This window comes from Paralichthys olivaceus, chromosome 1 (genome assembly GCF_024713975.1).
Source record: "Paralichthys olivaceus isolate ysfri-2021 chromosome 1, ASM2471397v2, whole genome shotgun sequence".
Classification (NCBI taxonomy): Eukaryota; Metazoa; Chordata; class Actinopteri; order Pleuronectiformes; family Paralichthyidae; genus Paralichthys; species Paralichthys olivaceus.
The window spans coordinates 17,014,639-17,031,798 of NC_091093.1; the positions used below are offsets into that span (position 1 = coordinate 17,014,639).

A 17,160-nucleotide genomic window follows, 5' to 3' on the forward strand; every position below is an offset into this window, starting at 1 on the left:
CCAATAATTTGACAGTTTTACTTAGACGTGAGATCAAGGTTTACAGTTTACAGTCTGTCTGGACATGAGTGAGGCCATGCAGACGACATTTCCTAATACAGTCCCAGTGGCAGCTCCTCCCTGTGTGCAAAAATGTTTATTGAAGGTTTATATAACGTGTTACCCTTTTACTATTTCAGTATTTCTATCTACTTCTTCCACTTAGTAAAGATGTTTACAATTGAAGTTTCTATTGTTTTTTCACCACTGATGGATGGATAGTTGCTTTTATTAATTAAATAACTAATTTCATGATTGTTCAGGCTTATCTGAACCATAGACCTTGTTTCCTGGGAAAATATTTATCCCTGTGGGGAAAAAACATTGGAAACCTGCGAAGGTGCCAAGTCTCCAAAATACTTTTTGGCTGTGGTACAAACATAGTTAATCACGAATGCCTGGTGGTCACTGAAGAGTGTGGCTTTACAAAACGTTCTGTTGAGTTTTAAAGATATTTAGACTTGTGATCTTTTGATCAAGGCAAATGTAGACAAATGTGAGTTTTGGCTCCCTTAGTAAGATTTGGATATCCATGAAAACAGAAAACAAGAAATATCAAATATTTTATTCTGTACATTTACAATTACACAGAGCAAATTCATTCACACAGGTCTTGTCTTTAGTTCGGCCTTCAGCTCTGACAGTCCAGTGTTGTTCTCCTGGCTTCTGATTTATTTCAGCCTGTTTCATTGTCTTTCTTCGCCTCTCCCTGGTTTTGCTGTCTTGATGTTTTCAGCACCGGCTCAAAATAAGGTCTGTAGATATATAAACCACCAGCAACTCCGAGCAGCATGGCAAAGGCCATCTGAGTGAAAGGGACTCTTCGTCTAAACATGACTCCTTTAGTGATGAAATATGTTGTTGACACAGCAGATACTCCTAAAAGAAAAAGAAAATGGTGTAATTAAAGAGTCTGGCAAGATATTAATCATAAATTGTTGCTTTGATATTGTTAGTTACAAGTTTTTAAATAATCTCTGGTACTTTCATATTGTTTCTTTGTATGAGCTTTAAGATGTTTAAAATACAGGGCTTTCTTTAGAGCAGTCACCTGGTAACTACACCAGTTTCACTCTGACTGGTTTAAACACCCTGAGTACGAGCATGAGTTTGTGACATTTAAGGAAACACTACAATTTCGGAGCAGTAAAAAGATTCGTAAAAACTCCTTAAGTTAATACCATTGATCCTCCACGTCTGGTTACTTTCTACATATGAGTCACGGTGCTGCTGGACACACTGAGAAATGACTGTTTAATTACAGCCACAAATCAAGATCTTATCATGTTTGATGAACCTTAAGAGAAACTGGTGATTCTTGGGGCCTTTATTTAACAATAAAGTAGTGTGATGACTGTATTCTATATTTTTGTGCTGTATTTTATTTTTCATACTAATCCACAAGTCTAAAAAGGTCGTTTAACGGATTAGTTGACCAACTGAAAAAAAAAGAAAATGATATTGATCACTGTGAAAGTAAACGCCCCTTTTCCGGCTTCTCAAATATGAGGATGTGCGATTTCAAAGAGTCTTATTTTGAAGGACCCAGGCCGGACACGAGGACAAAGCCTCTGCTAGCTTGATCATGTGGGTTAACCCTGAATTCATGTCGAACGGGACATTTGAAGTGTTCGTGACGATTCTCTGGTTTCTACTCACCGACCGGACGCTTCGTTGGAGGCGTCTGTAAAACACACGACAGACGGAGGCACGTGCAGCTGGACACAAGAAACAGATTCTCCAAGATCACAACACACCGCAGCCATGCGCTCTTCTTCTGCTGTGACTCCTGGCAGAGCAACAAGCCGCAGCTCGCCCCCTGCTGGAGGAAACAGTAACACACCGCCCACTCTTACATTCACATGAGAAACTTGAACTTTTAACTGCAACACATTCATTTAAAGTGACAACAGAGGTGAGTGAATTCTAATCTGTTATCTCTGTTGAATACACAGTATTATTATACATACTGTTTGTTTTATTTGTCTTATTTGGACAGTTTGGATATGTTGTATTCTAATGCAGATATTTTTTTTACGAAATATATATTTTACAGACTCTTGTTCTATTTATTGTAATTATCTCGGTCTGTATATATTTCTATACTTGGTTCGAGGGGCAGTAATGACGATGATGATTATTGTTATTATTATGATTGTTCTTATTTCAGTCTGTGTGTAATGTAAGTGAGCAGAAGGGCCCTCTTCATGTTTGTGCACCGGGTCCACAGTATTTTATCTGACCTTGTGCAGCCACAGAAGGAAGTGACCTGACACAAATGTTTCTGAGGCTCATCATGAAAATATTAATAATGACAAAAAACACACGCTTGTAGTTTTTTTGTGTCGAGCTTTTACTTTGAAGTCGGGAACCACAGTTCCACCGGAAGTTAGGCTGAATGCGGAAGCGCTCAGATGGTGTTGTGTTGTATGAGAGTGTGTGTGTGTGAGAGAGTTTAGGATCGTTTCTATAAAATAAGAAAGTTGTGTTGTGTTGGTTGAATCAATAAAAAGTAGGACACAGGTGAGTCACCGTCATCACAGCATCTCTCACCGTAATGACGTGTTAATGAGGAGCTGTGTGATTGGCTGGAGTTTATTCTGTCTCACTGCCTGACAGGTGATCGCACACACACACACACACACACACACACACACACACACGCACGCACGCACGCACACACACACACACACACACACACAACATGTCCTGATGGAGAACATCCCAACACGTCTGAGGTTCGCCAACAAAGTGGAAGATGTGAAACTACGGAAGAGAAAGTCTCAGCTGTACTTGAAGGAAGATGAATGTCCACTGAACAACGGTGAGGCTTTTATTTTGACACATTTCACAGTGAACATGAGCATTAGTGATTATCTTTGTGTGATTAAAATGAGCTCTCCTTCAACTGGAACAGTGAATCGATACACATTCATTTATACATGACATCCCTCACATGGGTGATTGTTCTTTACAATTAACTACTTTGACTTTACTTGAAATCAAGTATTTTTACATTGTAGTATCGGTACCTTAACTTCATATATTTATAAAGTATTTGGATAGTGATTATCAGCTACATGATGATAAATATGTGTTTTTTTTCTACAGGTGAGCTGAGAGCCAAAGTTGTTGCGTTTTGTGTTGCGTTCAGACTCATCAACTGCTTCCTGGTTCAGACCAGCTTCGTCCCTGATGAGTACTGGCAGTCTCTGGAGGTTTCCCATCGTATGGTCTTCAAATATCCTTTGGTTAAAAGGGCAGAATTGTGTGACTGTAGATTTTTAATAGTGCAGTGTACCGAGTTATTTATATATATATATATATATATATATCCACAGAAATAAAAGCGTTTGACTCCATCATCAACAGGAACTCACATCTAAAGGATTTCCTTTTTATCTCACTGTTTCCAGACACAATCAAACTTAGTGCTGCAGTTTTCTTCACCTACTGTCGAATCAGGGCCTTTGTTAAGCATCTAAACCGTTGAGAAACACTGTGAGACTAATCAATGCTATTTACAGCTTCCTCACCCATCAGATATGATTATTATTGTTGTGCTGTTACAACCTTAACAGTCTGACTTATGGGTATCTGACGTGGGAATGGAAGGAAGGAATTAGAGGATTCTCCTATCCACTCGTCTTTGCTTTCATATACAAGATATTACACTTCTTAAACCTCGACTCAGTCCACCTCCTGGTTAGTTCACAGATCTCCTATCTATTCAGACAGTTGTTTTTTATCAGACATTTTTATGTTTTACTAAACTTGTTCCCGCTGGCTCTGCAGAAATGGCTCCCACGAATGATTCAAGCGCTTCTAGCGGCGTTTGCTGATGCAAAATTCTTCTTCCTCGTCCGAACACTGGAAAGTCGGGACGTTGCAAAATGGATGGTGAGCTCTGTCACTCACTGCACTTCACTGCAACAGGAACAGCTGAAAGTGTGTCTGCTCTCATCTAATGCTGCATGTGCACAAGTCACACAAGATTTTCTTGTGTTGATTTGAGGAGAAAACACAACTTCAGAAAGTGTATTATTGTAGTGAATCATAAACAAAGAAACACAAGATCATAAGTGCACCAAACACGATGATGAGCTCAACTGTAATTTTACTCCAACTGTGCTGTCAGGATCTGGTTTGGTCTTTTCTTCTCTAGATTTGATCGTTTTATTGAGATACTTTAACGCTGCCGCTCTCATCCGATCTCCTGAAATAGACGTTTAACCATGTCTTGTTGTTTTCATGTGCAGTTCTTCTGCCACCTGTGCTCGTGGTTCACGTGGTTCTGCTGCACCAGGACTCTGACCAACAGCATGGAGACCACCATCACCTGTCTGGCTCTGTTTTACTTCCCCCTGTCTGGGTCTAAAACACACAGCAGGTCTCTGTTTGTTATTTAATTTCAATTTTTTTTATTATTTGCCTTAATGTGCAACATAAAAAAAGTGACACTGGTGTTTATTTTTTCCAGCAAAAAATATTTGACCCTAGTTGCCTTGGCCGTCATTTTTCGTCCGACGGTGCTGATCGTCTGGTGTCCGCTGCTGATTTACCATTTCTGGCAGGAAAATAACAAACTGAGACTCATCACTCATGACTACATTCCCATTGGGTTTGTACTTTCACTCTTAATATCCACTTAAACTATATTTTCTTCTGTTTTCTCAATTACACTTTTGTTTTGTCTTATTTCCAGGGCCTTGGCTGTTGTGATCTCAACAGTGATTGACTGTATATTCTATGAAAAGGTAAAGCATTAAAAACTCATCCACTAGCTGCTGCTCATGAAGTCAAACTGTTTGTAACAGTTGCTCTCTGTGTCTTCCAGTGGACCATGGTGCAGTTCAACTTCCTGAAGTTCAACATCTTTCACAGTGTGGCTGATTTCTACGGCTCTCACCCCTGGCACTGGTACTTCACTCAGGGCTTTGCCGTCGTCGTCGGTCCTCATCTTCCCCTCTTTCTTCATGGCTGCACCCTCGCCTTCAGAAGATACAAAGTCCTGTTGGCAGCGGTCGTCTGGACCGTTGTGGTTTACAGGTAAAATTATCAATTGTTTGTTCATGCTACTGACGTCCTCGAGTAATAACGGCACTGCTGGTTTGTTTGCACTCAGTTTAACACTTCCCTTCTTTATAAAACATCTGAATTATGATGTAGAAACGTGTATTTGTTCACATCCATGTTGCTGTCGTCTTCTTTGCCTTCGATGGGTCATTGTTATCTTTCTGTACCGTCACCTGTCACTCAGTGGAGCCATGTGAAACCATCAGAGTGTGACGTGTGTGACAGAACAAACAAACACACAGACCATCACAAAACAGTCTTACACTATCATGCTGCTAGTGGTGAAAAACTACACAGGGTGCTGTTAAAGGTTCAGTGTGAAGGATTTAGTGGCATCTACTGGTGAAGTTGTATACTGCAACTAAATACCACTCCTCACCCTCTCGTTCTAAGCACCAGGAGAATCTACGGTGGCCCTCAGGTAACATACTAAGAGGAAAGTCCCTCAGTTAAGCCAGTGTTAGCCACCAACATGGTGGACTCTGAGGAAGCAGGTTTGCTCCTGATGTCGATGTCAAAGGCTCATTCTTGAGTCACAAAAACACAATGATTATTAATTTCAGGTGATAATTGACAAACAAAAATAATATGAATTTATTCGGTCTGTGTGGATAGAGCCTCTAAATCCCACACACTGGACCTTTAAGGGCACATGCTATTATTAGCAGGTGGATGAGTACAGTCCCTGGCCACTCATTATTTATACTCCCCAAACAACCTGACATATTTTACTGCTTTGTTTCAGTTTGCTCCCTCACAAGGAGTTCAGATTCATCTATCCTGTGCTGCCGTTCTGTATGATCTTCTGTGGTAAGTTCTCATTTGAACCTTTAAATCTTTGGTCTGGACTAACAGTCAGATGTGTGCTTTAGTTTGTTATTTTTTTTATCTCCACACCAGGGATGTCTTTGGCTAATTTGAAATCGTGGCGTCGAGCTGCAGCGTTGGCCTTGTTAGTGACCAACCTGGTTCCAGCTCTCTACACCGGCCTGATCCACCAACGAGGAACTCTCGATGTCATGAGCCACCTCCAGACGCTTTGTGATGCCGGTGGCATGTCCTCACCTCCGCAGCCAGAGGTCCTGTTCCTCATGCCATGTCACTCGACACCTTACTACAGGTACACTCCTCTCCACACCTGTGAGACAAAGCTGCACACCATAACTGATCCAGCCTTTCTGAGACCAAAGCTTTTATTTTTTCAATAGTGAAACTTTTAAACGTGTTGTTGGAGCAGCTACATGATAGAACGTGATATTTAGCACTTATCGTATTGATGAATTCACGAGCAGGGATTTGACTGATCATATATAAACATCAGCTGATGGTTCTCTCTCCTTGTAGTCACGTGCACTGCCCCATAAACATGAGGTTTCTCGAGTGTCCTCCGGATCTCGGAGAGGACGGTTACGTCGACGATGCAGACAGATTCTACGACGACCCTCTTCACTGGCTCAGAACATCATTTCCATATAAATCCTCTCTGCCCACCCATCTAGTTTTCTTTGACGTTTTGGAAAAGGTGAAGTATTGACTAATTATATTTCTGCATGTAGATACTTGTGCTTCATTTCACAGCTGCTTAAACATTCACGTTTTTTTGTCGTAGGAAATCTCAGTGTTTTTAAAAGGGAACAACTTTGTGAGGACAACAGAAATATTTCACACTCAGTTTCCTGAGGGAAGAGTTGGAGGAAGCATCTTTATTTATGAAAGGCACTGACAAACACTGCAACAATGGAAAGTCCACTCAGAGAATATTGCATTGATTTGAAACTGAAATAAATATTTTTAACTCAGATGTCGTCTTGAATCATCAATTGTCAGATTTGTCAGATGTGTGTGTTTTAATTATTTTTAATAAAATTTGGCATGAAATAATTTCTCCAGTCTTTTTTTTACTTGTTTAAAAGTAAAGTAAAATGTCAGGTCTAGTTAAAACAGGCTTAAGGTGGAATGTTAGAAAACAGCCTTTGAACTCGGACGGGAAAATAAAAAAACTCACACAAAACTGTAGCAGCAAATTAAAACAACTATATGACTGTACATGGAAAACATCCTCATGGTGCATGTCTTTTGTTATTTTTCCAATGTTTAACAAAGCACAATAAATATTTTCTGCTAAATATTTTGAAACTAAAGTTCTGTTTTTGACGATGCGCATCAGTGGTGTTTTATCATTAAATCCTGAATTAAGTGTTTAACATTTATATAATTTGAACTGATGTTACAAATGTGCAGATGTCAGAAGAAATGCCACATCTGTCATTCAAACCTTATGACTTCACTAAATGCAGAACAGCTCGAGGACGTTCAGTAGCATTAAAAGGTTAACATTGTGCAAACTTACAAAAAAAGAGACTGTGCATCTAAATACAAAAAAAAGAAAAATAGAACCTGCAACTATAACAATTAACCGGCTGAGATGTTTTCAGTATTTGGGATCAAACGGCATCGGACCCAGTTCTATTTTGACATCAGCCATGTGTCTGTCTGCGTTTCTTCCTGACCTGCTCCACTTGCGTTCACTGTGTGCTCGAGATCTGGCTCTCTGCTGCTTCCGTTGGTGATGCTTTGACCGAGTCTGCTCCTTTGAGTCTGTGTCGGGTCGTTCAAACGGCCCGCTGTGGGATTCAAACACAAACCATGAACATTAGAATTACACCCACAAGCTGCAGCATGATTATGGATGAAAATGGGGGCAGGAGTGTGTCAGTCATAACTTAGAAACCTTTTTAGATACCACTTGAATTAAATTTAAGAATAATCGCAATGGAAAACACACAACAGTGAAAACCACCTCGTCTCCATTGTTTTAAAGACGTTTGACACAGTAGTTTGCTGCATAGGCACATCCTGGCACTGATTTTAACCACCACGAGTACATATCATTGTCAAGCTGCTTTTTCATTAAACCTGCATTTCTCCATGTTCATAAACTTTGCCGCAGGCTGGATAGAGAGGTAAGTGTAACACATACATTTAAATGGAGCAAGACAATTCCAGGACTAAAAATTCTTCTTCTTCTTCTGTCAAGCAGAGTCGAGAACCTAAGCAAAGTGATCTGTTGAAGGACGCCACATTGTTTATAGTCATTTATATTTTGTGAATTATGAAACAACAATTTTAATTATTTAGTATTTTAGTGCTGAAAATAACTTCAGAGAAAAGTGGTCTGTTTTTTATTTCAAGAGGAGATTCATTATTTAGACAGTGAATTTTTTCCCTATTCTCATTTATGTGTAAGGTGTAAAGGTCTTCAGAAAAAACGGAGCGGGGCACATTTAACTTTGCATGACAGTTTGTCGACATGACCACAGGAGACGTACCTCGGGCTAAAGCTTTTTGTGTAAATCTCTCCGAAGAGATGCCTGTAGACAAAGTCATCCAGGTCTCCGAACATGTCGTCGTGGAGCCCGTGGTACTCGTGCATGTCCGCCAGATAGTCCTCCACACCGCTGACAAAGTCTGTGAAGAGCATCTGGTCGTGGATGAACACCCCGTTGTGGAAGAAGTTGTTGATGAACATCTCCAGCTCTTTCCAGTGGTGGAAGTGATCGACCTCCTGCTGCAAGTAGCTCTGCAGCAGCTGGTGGAACTCGTCCGCTCTGATCGGCTCCATGGCTTTGTTGAACAGACTCATGGACTCCTGGTAAGCGCAGTCAAAAACCCCAGAGCAGCCTTTCATGTTGGCTTTCTGGCCGCTTTGACCTTGATCTTCATGAACTTTATGCCCGTATTTTCGAGTGTTGTGGCTGCTGTGGAACGAATCGTCAGATTTGTGCGTCTGTCTGTGATGAGGCTTGTGTGATCTGTGTTGCCATGACTCTTTTGAGTTCCTCTCATCACGCCTCTTGTGATAAAAGCCTCTGGCCTTGTTGATGAAAGTCGAAGCTGAATCCTTGAAGTGTCGGAAAGTTGATTTGACAGAATCTGAGAACTTCCTCAGGTTCTCTTTCACAGCCTCTTTTGCTTTTTTTATCTGCTCTTTATGGTGGTGGACAAACTCCTTGGAGGAGTTTTTCACTGCATCAAATGTCTCTTTTATTTTCCCTGCCATGCCCTTTTTAGGTTTCTTCACTTTGGACTCTGTGTCTCCTTTGACTCCCTCTTCTTTGGTCTCCACGTACAGCCGCTCCCACAGGTCAGAGCGCTGTTGTTCGAAGCTCAGTCTCTCCTCCAGCTCCAGCAGACGTGACTGTAGCTCCTCTTCGTCTGACCCAGTCTCCTTTCCAGCTATGGGGGTGTGACTTCTCAGACGATTCAGCTCTCTCCTCAGCTCATCTGTCACCTTCCTCTCTTTGTCGAGCTTCTTCCTCAGTGTCTGAGCTTCAGCCATTAATCCCTCCCTCTGGATGTGGAAGTTTCTGATCAGCTGCTTGTCCTCTTCCAGCTGCTCTTCCAGCCTCTGCTTTTCTGACAGCAGCGAGTCGGCTCCAGCTCCCATCGTTTCCAGATCTCTGATCTTAGAGCGCAGGTTTCTTAGCTCCTCCTGTAACTTGGACAAAGACTTTTCCTCATGTGCCAGAGAGCTTTTCAGCTGCTGGTTTTCAGCTGCCAGCTGCTGCTGCTGAGCCACAATGTTAGTCTTCTCCTCAGCCTTCTGATGCAGCAACACTTCCAGGTCATTTCTCTGGGCCTTAATGGGAAAAAGAAAGTTATGGCTTTTAAAGTGGTGTTTACATGTGTCATGATGACACGACGATCACAAAGTTCACTCAAATCATCCAGTGTTTGAACAAAGAATTATTTTTGCTTAATTTACATAACAACATTTGCATAAGTGTTATGTTACAAAAACTGTACACTGACTACAAGTTACCTGAATGTGCTTCTGTTTAATGTTGATCTCCTGATTCTCTTTCTTCATCTTCTCAATCACATCTGTGAGCAGTGAAATCATGTTTTGCTCATCCAGGTCTTTCAGGTCTCCATTCTGAGAAAAGGTAATTACAATTACAATAATAATAATAGTAAATGTATTTATACAGCACCTTTCAAAACATAGTTACAAGGTGAAAATAAGAATCATTCAGTGTCCGAGCAAGTAGGTCAAAAAGAAAAAAACCTTATTATATATTTTAACATTACAACATTCACATTTATTCTGTGTTTATTCTATATCATCAGAGTGGAACATGGATTTTCAAGTAACTACATTATTTCTAGATACTTTAATCGCTCTAATAATAGTCTTATAACTGCATTTAATCTAATGCAACATGACAAACTACATCCTCTAGAATGACAAAATATTAACCATTAGAAAAAAATACTAATAAAAGGTTGGATTTATTAATGATGTATAATTAGGGCTGTGCAAACTGTTTCTATATTTCTGGTCATTCAGTGTGTTTTTTCTGGTTGAAAGAGCGTTAAAGAATATAGTAAAATGCTTTAGACTCTTAAGCATTGTACCAAATGAGTTAATGACCTTTTATGTAAAATCCACGATAAATTAATGTATTATTGTTTAACTACTGATGTCACTGACCTGGTTTTTCAGAGGTTGTTCTCGGACATGCTGCTGAAGCAGATCTCTCACGAGCTCATTCACTCCAATTTTCTCCACTATTTTTCGTCTTTCTTGAATCTGGACTGTGCCTGTGACATTTGTAACACAACAAATTATTCACACACACAGCAAAATGTATTTATTTACATGCAATGAGGAATTATTGTTGAAACTGTTGAATGTTCACATAAACGCTGTGGTTCCCACCAAAGATAAGAACCTCTGAGGTCTCTCCTGTAGCTGGTTTTAACACATTAACTGAGGAGAAGTGCAAAGAGAAACGGTCTCAAAAGGACAACATCACATCTGAAAGACACAGGGTCCGCACCTAATATAAAGAAACTATGTGATCTTTCCCAGATGACAAAGAACTGCAAATCTTTTGCCAATAAATAATGTGTAGATTAATTTCTGCTTACTGGAAAATTAAAAGCATGAATATTCTCTACATTACCAATAACAAAGGTGAAATCTTCTACGTCTGTTGTAAACTTCTTACCATAGAAGTGACCAAAGCCCATGCTGAAAGCTATGACGAGGGCGAGCAGGATACACTTGTTGAGGACGCTGCTGCGCTGACCCTGCATTCGAACATCCTCAGCAGGTCCGACTTCAGCCGGCTCCTCCTCCTCTTGCTGCTTCTCCTCTTTGTCCACATCTTCCTCCACCTCCTCACCTGGACCAGACTCCAGCGCCTCCTCATCTTCAGTCTCCATCACAATGCTCGAGATATTCTTCCTCACCCTACGTCTTCGTATGATAGTACTGGGGCTCTGTCCTACCTCGTCCTCACTGCTGCTCGAGTTTGTCACTGCCGGCTGCTGCACCGGGAAAACTACGGAAAAATACACAAAGTTACGTTTGCAGTGATAGTGTGAAATAAAACTGACTTTCACAAAGTGGTACACACAAAATGAACAGGCTCAGGCTCAAGCATGCACAGGTGATGCTACTCATGCGCAAAAGAAAAATATTAATACTTTACTCACTCCTCAAACTACACTTGTGTTCATGGTGTGTTTAAAATGCACTGAAGGAAGAGTTCAACCTTTTGGGAAACATTCTTAATTTGTTTTCTTGCTGAGAGTGAGAGGAAAAAATTGAGTGTATAATCCCTGTAACACTGTAACATGATGTTTTTACACTTTGGGTTTCCTTCACATTTTTTCACATTCTTTAAACATGTAGTGATCTTTACATGAGCTGGTGGATGGGTTTTGTTACCATGAGACAGACAGGCTCACTGCTGTCCCCTGCCTTCAGTCTTTATGCTAAGCTAAGCTAATAGGCCGATGGCTGTAGTTCAGATATTTTTCAGGCAAAAATAGCCTTCAAAGATTTACAGAGCTCTATCCACCCATCGGTACCATACTGATTTTTTGTATCTGAAAATATAAGCAAAGGAGCAAAAAGGCCTATTTTCCATATGGAACTTAACATTTTGAAATATTAAGACAAATGAATAATCCTGAATAAAACTGATTTACTGGACAGTTTGTTGCTGCTGGTTATCTTGGTTCTCCAAAACACACAAAATGCATAAAGAATAATTACATACATCATTTTGTGTCTTAAAACTGCTTAGAGATAAAGTATCTTACAAAAAGGTTTTCTGACCTTGAGTGTACATCAGTTTTATTGGCACATCATTTTAATGGAGTTCCCCATTATTATTATTATTTTATGTTGCATATAACAGTAAATTAATTACACTTCAATTCTAGTCAGTCAGACCTACAAAGACACACACACATGCACACCCTTGGAGAAACTGTGAGCTGTGAAGAAACCACACATTTTTCTGTGGTGGAACATGCTTTAAATGCTCATCTTTGAGCAGCATATGTTCAGCATCAGGATTAGGTCAGTGAATTGCTGAGAAAGCTTTGCATTTTATTAGATTCACTCTAGTTTCACGTTTGGCCACCTGCATGTGAGCGGCCTCCAGTGAGCTGGCTCCTCAGATGGTAGCCAAACCTCACCAAACTCTGTGGAAGTTTCCAGTGACTCATCATCAAACCTGTTTTGGCGATGTAGGAGATAGGCAGAGGAAGAAACATGCCTTGTTGATGTGTTGAATTTGTCTTTGTTTACAGAGAGTGGCAGTAAAATATGTTTGCTGCCGAAAATACAAGGATAGGTGAATGTGTTGTACCGGTCTCTGCAGCAGTGAAGGCGTACTGGCTGCTGCAGGATGTGCCAAGGTAAAACTCTGCGTTGGCAGCTACCTCCTCCTCCACGTCTGCGCTCTCGTCCTCCTTCAAGTCTCCTAGAGTCACGATGTCGGAGTGATCGCTAAAGGTCAACAGAGTCACAGGCTCTTTCCCTGCAGCGACGTCTCTGACCTGCAGAATACACAGAGAGCAGCATTTCTGTGTTGTAGATACAAATTCGACAAAATTTTTTCCCAAGTGTCTTAAATGACGTTCAATAGAAAAATCTGATTTATAAATGTGTTTTTCAATCCACATGAATATCAAACAATTTGAACACACACACAAAACTATTTCACAAATTCTCATATCGCAACATAAACATTTTTTAATTTTCACTTAAAGATCATAAAAACACTATTTTGAGTCTAATTTCTTTCTAGATTATTTATACAATGACCCTGCAGATTATTTGCAGGTCTCCTCACCTCAGGGACAAGCAGTGTCTCATCTGCGGTTCGTTCTTCCAGTGTATCTTCAAGTGAATCAGCACCTCTCTCTTCATCACACCCATCTGAAATATAATCTATATCAATTATGATGTGTGAGTTATAGTTGCTATGATTAGCGTCACAAATATGAAATCATACTCATAGTTACAGTCACTACGCATTAATCTGTCAATTAATTTCTTGATTAACTGTAAAAATAGTGCAAATAAATCCCCATCATAATCTCTCTGACATATTCAATGTCTTTTTTTTGTGTCCAAAAACAGCTCAGAAACCAGAGAATTCACAATAATCAAATTTGACAAACTGTTCTCAAATCAATAAGTTATATGGTGACTTTTTTTCCCACCTGACGCCTGTGTGACCTGCAGCTCTGCTTTCTCCACCACCAGAGGACGCTCTAACAGCTCGGCTCCATATTCCACTGCAGCCTCCAACCCCAAGGTCTCGATATCGGAGCCCTGCAAACAAAGTAAGCAAACATTAAGTCTGGGCATGATGCAATAACTTATTATGCAAACCAAGAAAAGATGGTATTAAGCAAGATCATTCAAGTTTTTCTGTGAGGAATTATTTGTAGCTGTGACTGGCTCGTTTTATTGTAAATTGTAGAGACAGAAACATTCCCAACGGTATGAATGACACATGCAACAGAGACTGAACAAACATCAGTTTGCCGACAGGACGCTCGAGACACCTGAGGCGGAAGTTTCATCAGCAAAACAGTGACACATGCACAGTCACCATCATCTAGTGGAATCTCAGTGAGTGAATAACCGAGGAAAAATACAATAAGTAACTTATCTAATTAAACAGGGAAAAAACTATTCCAGCAACCACATGTGTCTTCAATCAAAATTCCAAAGGTCAGTTCATATGCTCATAAGAAATCAGTCTCCAATGAAGAAGAGAAAACTGTTCCACACAGGGAGGAGTAGTGGTAATCATATTTTAATTTTCTTTCACAGAGATAAATCATAATTTGAGTTGTATTTTTCCCTCTTTGTTGTTACTTATTAAGTAATAATCGAATAAAAAAAGCTGTGGAGTGAAGTCAAAAAATGTTTTATACCTCATTACTAATGATGGTCCAGCCACAGGACGACTCTGCATCACTTGACGTCTCCGACATTTCTGGTGGTTGTCAGCAACACACAGTACAGGGAACTAGAGGAGAAGAGAAGGTTATTAGGTAAGCAAATGCGATCTAATAAAAACTTGCCTGTGTCCATTTGTAGACACACTGATGTATAAAAACAACATTACATTGTTTCAGGTTTTATAATCTCAACTACACACACATACTCTTCATCATAAACTTAGATAACCATGGTCTGCTTTGATTTGCTAAAGTGTTGAACAAGTCAAAACTTCAGATTAAAAGTGCAAGCAGAGGATATGAATGATTATGTCATTGTCAGGATGTTTTGTGATACATTTGGCTATAAGAGCCATCAGCACTGTTAATAAACATTTAATCAAGTGATGAAACAGGAACGTGGGGAGCAGCAACTCTGTTCTTTGGTCTGTTGTCATACTGGTGTGATATTAAAACGTAAACCATGAAACAATATGAATTTGTTACCGGTCAAGAGATTCTACTATCATCTTTATAACATAGTATTTTACATGTATCCTTGTTGTAGTGTAGTGGTGATGTCTAATAGGAAGTGTAGCACATCAATGAGCTGCTCTATAGCAGCTTTATTTGATATTTACATTTTTCATCAACTGTACCAGCTATATCTCTTTTTCTCCATCCTCCACCACTACCTGAAACAATGACACTGACATGTGCATCAGCTGAAAACCAACAGACCCAAACAGTCTGTATCTGTTCCCTGGAAACAACACGGGTGAGTTAGGTCAATAACAAGACAGAGATACAGTTGATGCACCATCGATCAATTGAAATCGAAGTTCTGTCTATTTATTCAAGCTTTTTTTTCAGCTTGTCTTATAATTCTGTTCATTCCTATGATTGTTTTAACTTTATTTACTTTTTTCACTCATCTTCCGAGCATTTCACAAACGTGTTACATAAATCTGACCCGAAAAACTTCTCTGGTTACTTTAGAACAATAAATCAGTTAAATTCATTTTAATATTGATCACACACAGTGGTTCATTCACACCCTGTGTGTGTGTGTGTGTGTGTGTGTGTGTGCTTGCGTGCCTGCGTGTGTCTGTGTGTCGCCCTCTAGCGGTGACAGCTAGAGAGCAGCTAACCGGAGATGCGGCCTGGCTGGATTCAGACATTTGCTTTAACAACAGACGTGTTAGCGTCGGTGGTTTGAAGCGACCATTAGCATCGTCTCTCGACGTTAACTAGAGCTGTTCTGCGGTGGTTTGTGGGTTAGTTCACTAGTTTACCAGGCTGGTTGTTAACGTCTCTGAGCGTCTATTTAAAGCCGCGTCCACCACCTCCGCCATGTTTAACCGACATTAAGAACGAGTATAGTTCCGAAGCTGAGCGCAGAGACGGGACTCACCGGTGCTCGCGCCCTGAAACGAGGCAGCTGTTCTCACCACCAGCTCCAGAGTTGTTGCAGTTTACCCGACTAGCCGCCAACATCCCACCGGAGCCGGGAAATGTAGTTTCACAGGGGCGCAGTTAAAAACACGGCTCAGAGCCTTCACCGACCTCTTCAAACTACATTCCCCACAAGCCAGCGCGGTGGACAAACAGGCTCTGCGAGGGTGGGCTGCGAAATAAAAACATAAACAAGGAAGCGTGACAAAGCAGAGCAGCGCCAGAGTTCAGAGTGCGAGGCGACACGAGAGCTCACAGGGTCATGTGTGTGTGTGATGTTGTGTTAGCACGGGGTTTCAAATAGCGTCAGGGTATTTTTAATACGTGACAGTGTCCGACAGAAAACACGTGGTGGTCCTTGCTGTGATCCGCGTGCTCGTTCTGCAAACTCACGGTTGGTGATATGAAAACAGAGGATTCTCCTGAAATGCTGCTCGACCGGTTGTTAAACTTCTGTAACTGTGGATCAAGCCTGTACAGTGATTTATGGTTTGACGTGTGTGAAACTAGTGCTTCAGCAGCAACCTTCAACCAAACGAGCACGTGAGATATAATCCAAAAGAAAAAAATAAAATTACACGTTTACAAAATCTACCAAATAAGAAATGGGCAAACAACAATATCAAAGCACCATTTTTTTCCAAAGCAACACTATGTAACTTTTACCAAGCAACAGCGCCATCTGCAGCCAAACCTGGTGATTACCTCTGTAAGGCTTCACAGCCATGATGATGTGTCAGTGATTTGTTGATGAAAAGACATAAATACAACCCCTGCAGCAGATAGACATTAAAACTAAAATACAGCTCTCACACCAGTTTTCATGCACTTTTGTGTAATGTTGCCTTTTACTTTGCTACTAACAAACTATCAAACACTAATAACTTAAGTTTGCCTTCTGGGTTGTGTGGCAGCCAGTGGCACAGGGAACATTGAATGGATGAAGGGAAGATTTGAATGGATTACACTAAATATCAATACATTCTGGATACAAATGTCCTGAAGTGGCAATGGCCCAAGGGAGACATTAAAATCCAGCAAGAACACATTACAGGCTTATGTGCTATTTTATGCATCACTTTTGTATAAATGTTTTCAATTTTACAACTCCTGGCCACAGTAAAGGAGATTTTTACCATTTCTTGGCCAAATAAGAGCATGATATTTTGGACAAGGGCGATTTTTCATTTGTCTTCTGTATATGGAAGAAGTTTAAAGATGTCAAAGGACCAGTAATTGTGAATAAACTGAATAAATAATGGGTACATAACATTTTGATGAAGGAATAATTAAAGTAAAAATATACAGTCATTTCATTAGTGTGTTTTGTAT

At 40.3% G+C, this 17,160-nt stretch overlaps 3 protein-coding genes across 8 annotated transcripts; 1 reads left to right on the forward strand and 2 right to left on the reverse strand.

Annotated features, from left to right (window-relative positions):
• Window positions 1-589: 589 nt before the first annotated feature.
• On the reverse strand, window positions 590-1,832 carry LOC109636799 (protein PIGBOS1). The gene is made up of 2 exons (XM_069523539.1): window positions 1,699-1,832; window positions 590-918 (listed from the first exon to the last, which is right to left on the reverse strand). The coding sequence occupies exon 2, from the start codon at window positions 872-874 to the stop codon at window positions 716-718; it is 159 nt and encodes a 52-aa protein (XP_069379640.1). The 5' UTR covers window positions 875-918; window positions 1,699-1,832; the 3' UTR covers window positions 590-715.
• pigb (phosphatidylinositol glycan anchor biosynthesis, class B) lies at window positions 1,816-6,914 on the forward strand. 3 transcript variants are annotated; one of them, XM_069523533.1, is made up of 13 exons: window positions 1,816-1,954; window positions 2,659-2,863; window positions 3,151-3,280; window positions 3,627-3,744; window positions 3,835-3,939; window positions 4,299-4,429; window positions 4,520-4,660; window positions 4,745-4,796; window positions 4,877-5,088; window positions 5,861-5,925; window positions 6,016-6,235; window positions 6,460-6,637; window positions 6,725-6,914. In XM_069523533.1, the coding sequence occupies exons 2-13, from the start codon at window positions 2,752-2,754 to the stop codon at window positions 6,836-6,838; spliced, it is 1,578 nt and encodes a 525-aa protein (XP_069379634.1). In that variant the 5' UTR covers window positions 1,816-1,954; window positions 2,659-2,751; the 3' UTR covers window positions 6,839-6,914. The 3 variants fall into 3 exon arrangements, with proteins under 3 accessions (XP_069379634.1, XP_069379616.1, XP_069379625.1); XM_069523515.1 differs by lacking the exon at window positions 1,816-1,954 and adding an exon at window positions 1,985-2,562; XM_069523524.1 differs by lacking the exon at window positions 1,816-1,954 and having other exon boundaries at window positions 1,985-2,863.
• ccpg1 (cell cycle progression 1) lies at window positions 6,804-17,131 on the reverse strand. 4 transcript variants are annotated; one of them, XM_020098894.2, is made up of 11 exons: window positions 15,788-17,131; window positions 14,368-14,462; window positions 13,645-13,756; window positions 13,272-13,369; window positions 12,786-12,975; window positions 12,558-12,650; window positions 11,130-11,465; window positions 10,610-10,719; window positions 9,938-10,051; window positions 8,445-9,754; window positions 6,804-7,739 (listed from the first exon to the last, which is right to left on the reverse strand). In XM_020098894.2, exons 2-11 carry the CDS (start codon window positions 14,425-14,427, stop codon window positions 7,547-7,549), a joined length of 2,616 nt encoding a protein of 871 aa, XP_019954453.2. In that variant the 5' UTR covers window positions 14,428-14,462; window positions 15,788-17,131; the 3' UTR covers window positions 6,804-7,546. The 4 variants fall into 4 exon arrangements, with proteins under 4 accessions (XP_019954453.2, XP_019954454.2, XP_019954456.2 ...); XM_020098895.2 differs by having other exon boundaries at window positions 13,272-13,357; window positions 15,788-15,977; XM_020098897.2 differs by lacking the exon at window positions 12,558-12,650 and having other exon boundaries at window positions 13,272-13,357.
• Window positions 17,132-17,160: the final 29 nt, after the last annotated feature.

Bases quoted from the DNA above. Each gene is read 5' to 3' on its own strand.
- LOC109636799 (XM_069523539.1), bottom strand. From the start codon at position 874: ATGTTTAGACGAAGAGTCCCTTTCACTCAGATGGCCTTTGCCATGCTG.
- pigb (XM_069523533.1), top strand. From the start codon at position 2,752: ATGGAGAACATCCCAACACGTCTGAGGTTCGCCAACAAAGTGGAAGAT. The intron at 5,089-5,860 runs GTAAAATTATCA...GCTTTGTTTCAG, and splicing joins TGGACCGTTGTGGTTTACAG to TTTGCTCCCTCACAAGGAGT. The intron at 6,236-6,459 runs GTACACTCCTCT...CTCTCCTTGTAG, and splicing joins CACTCGACACCTTACTACAG to TCACGTGCACTGCCCCATAA.
- ccpg1 (XM_020098894.2), bottom strand. From the start codon at position 14,427: ATGTCGGAGACGTCAAGTGATGCAGAGTCGTCCTGTGGCTGGACCATC. The intron at 13,370-13,644 runs GTGGGAAAAAAA...TAATTGATATAG, and splicing joins GCAGGTCACACAGGCGTCAG to ATTATATTTCAGATGGGTGT. The intron at 10,720-11,129 runs GTAAGAAGTTTA...CAAATGTCACAG, and splicing joins GGGCTTTGGTCACTTCTATG to GCACAGTCCAGATTCAAGAA.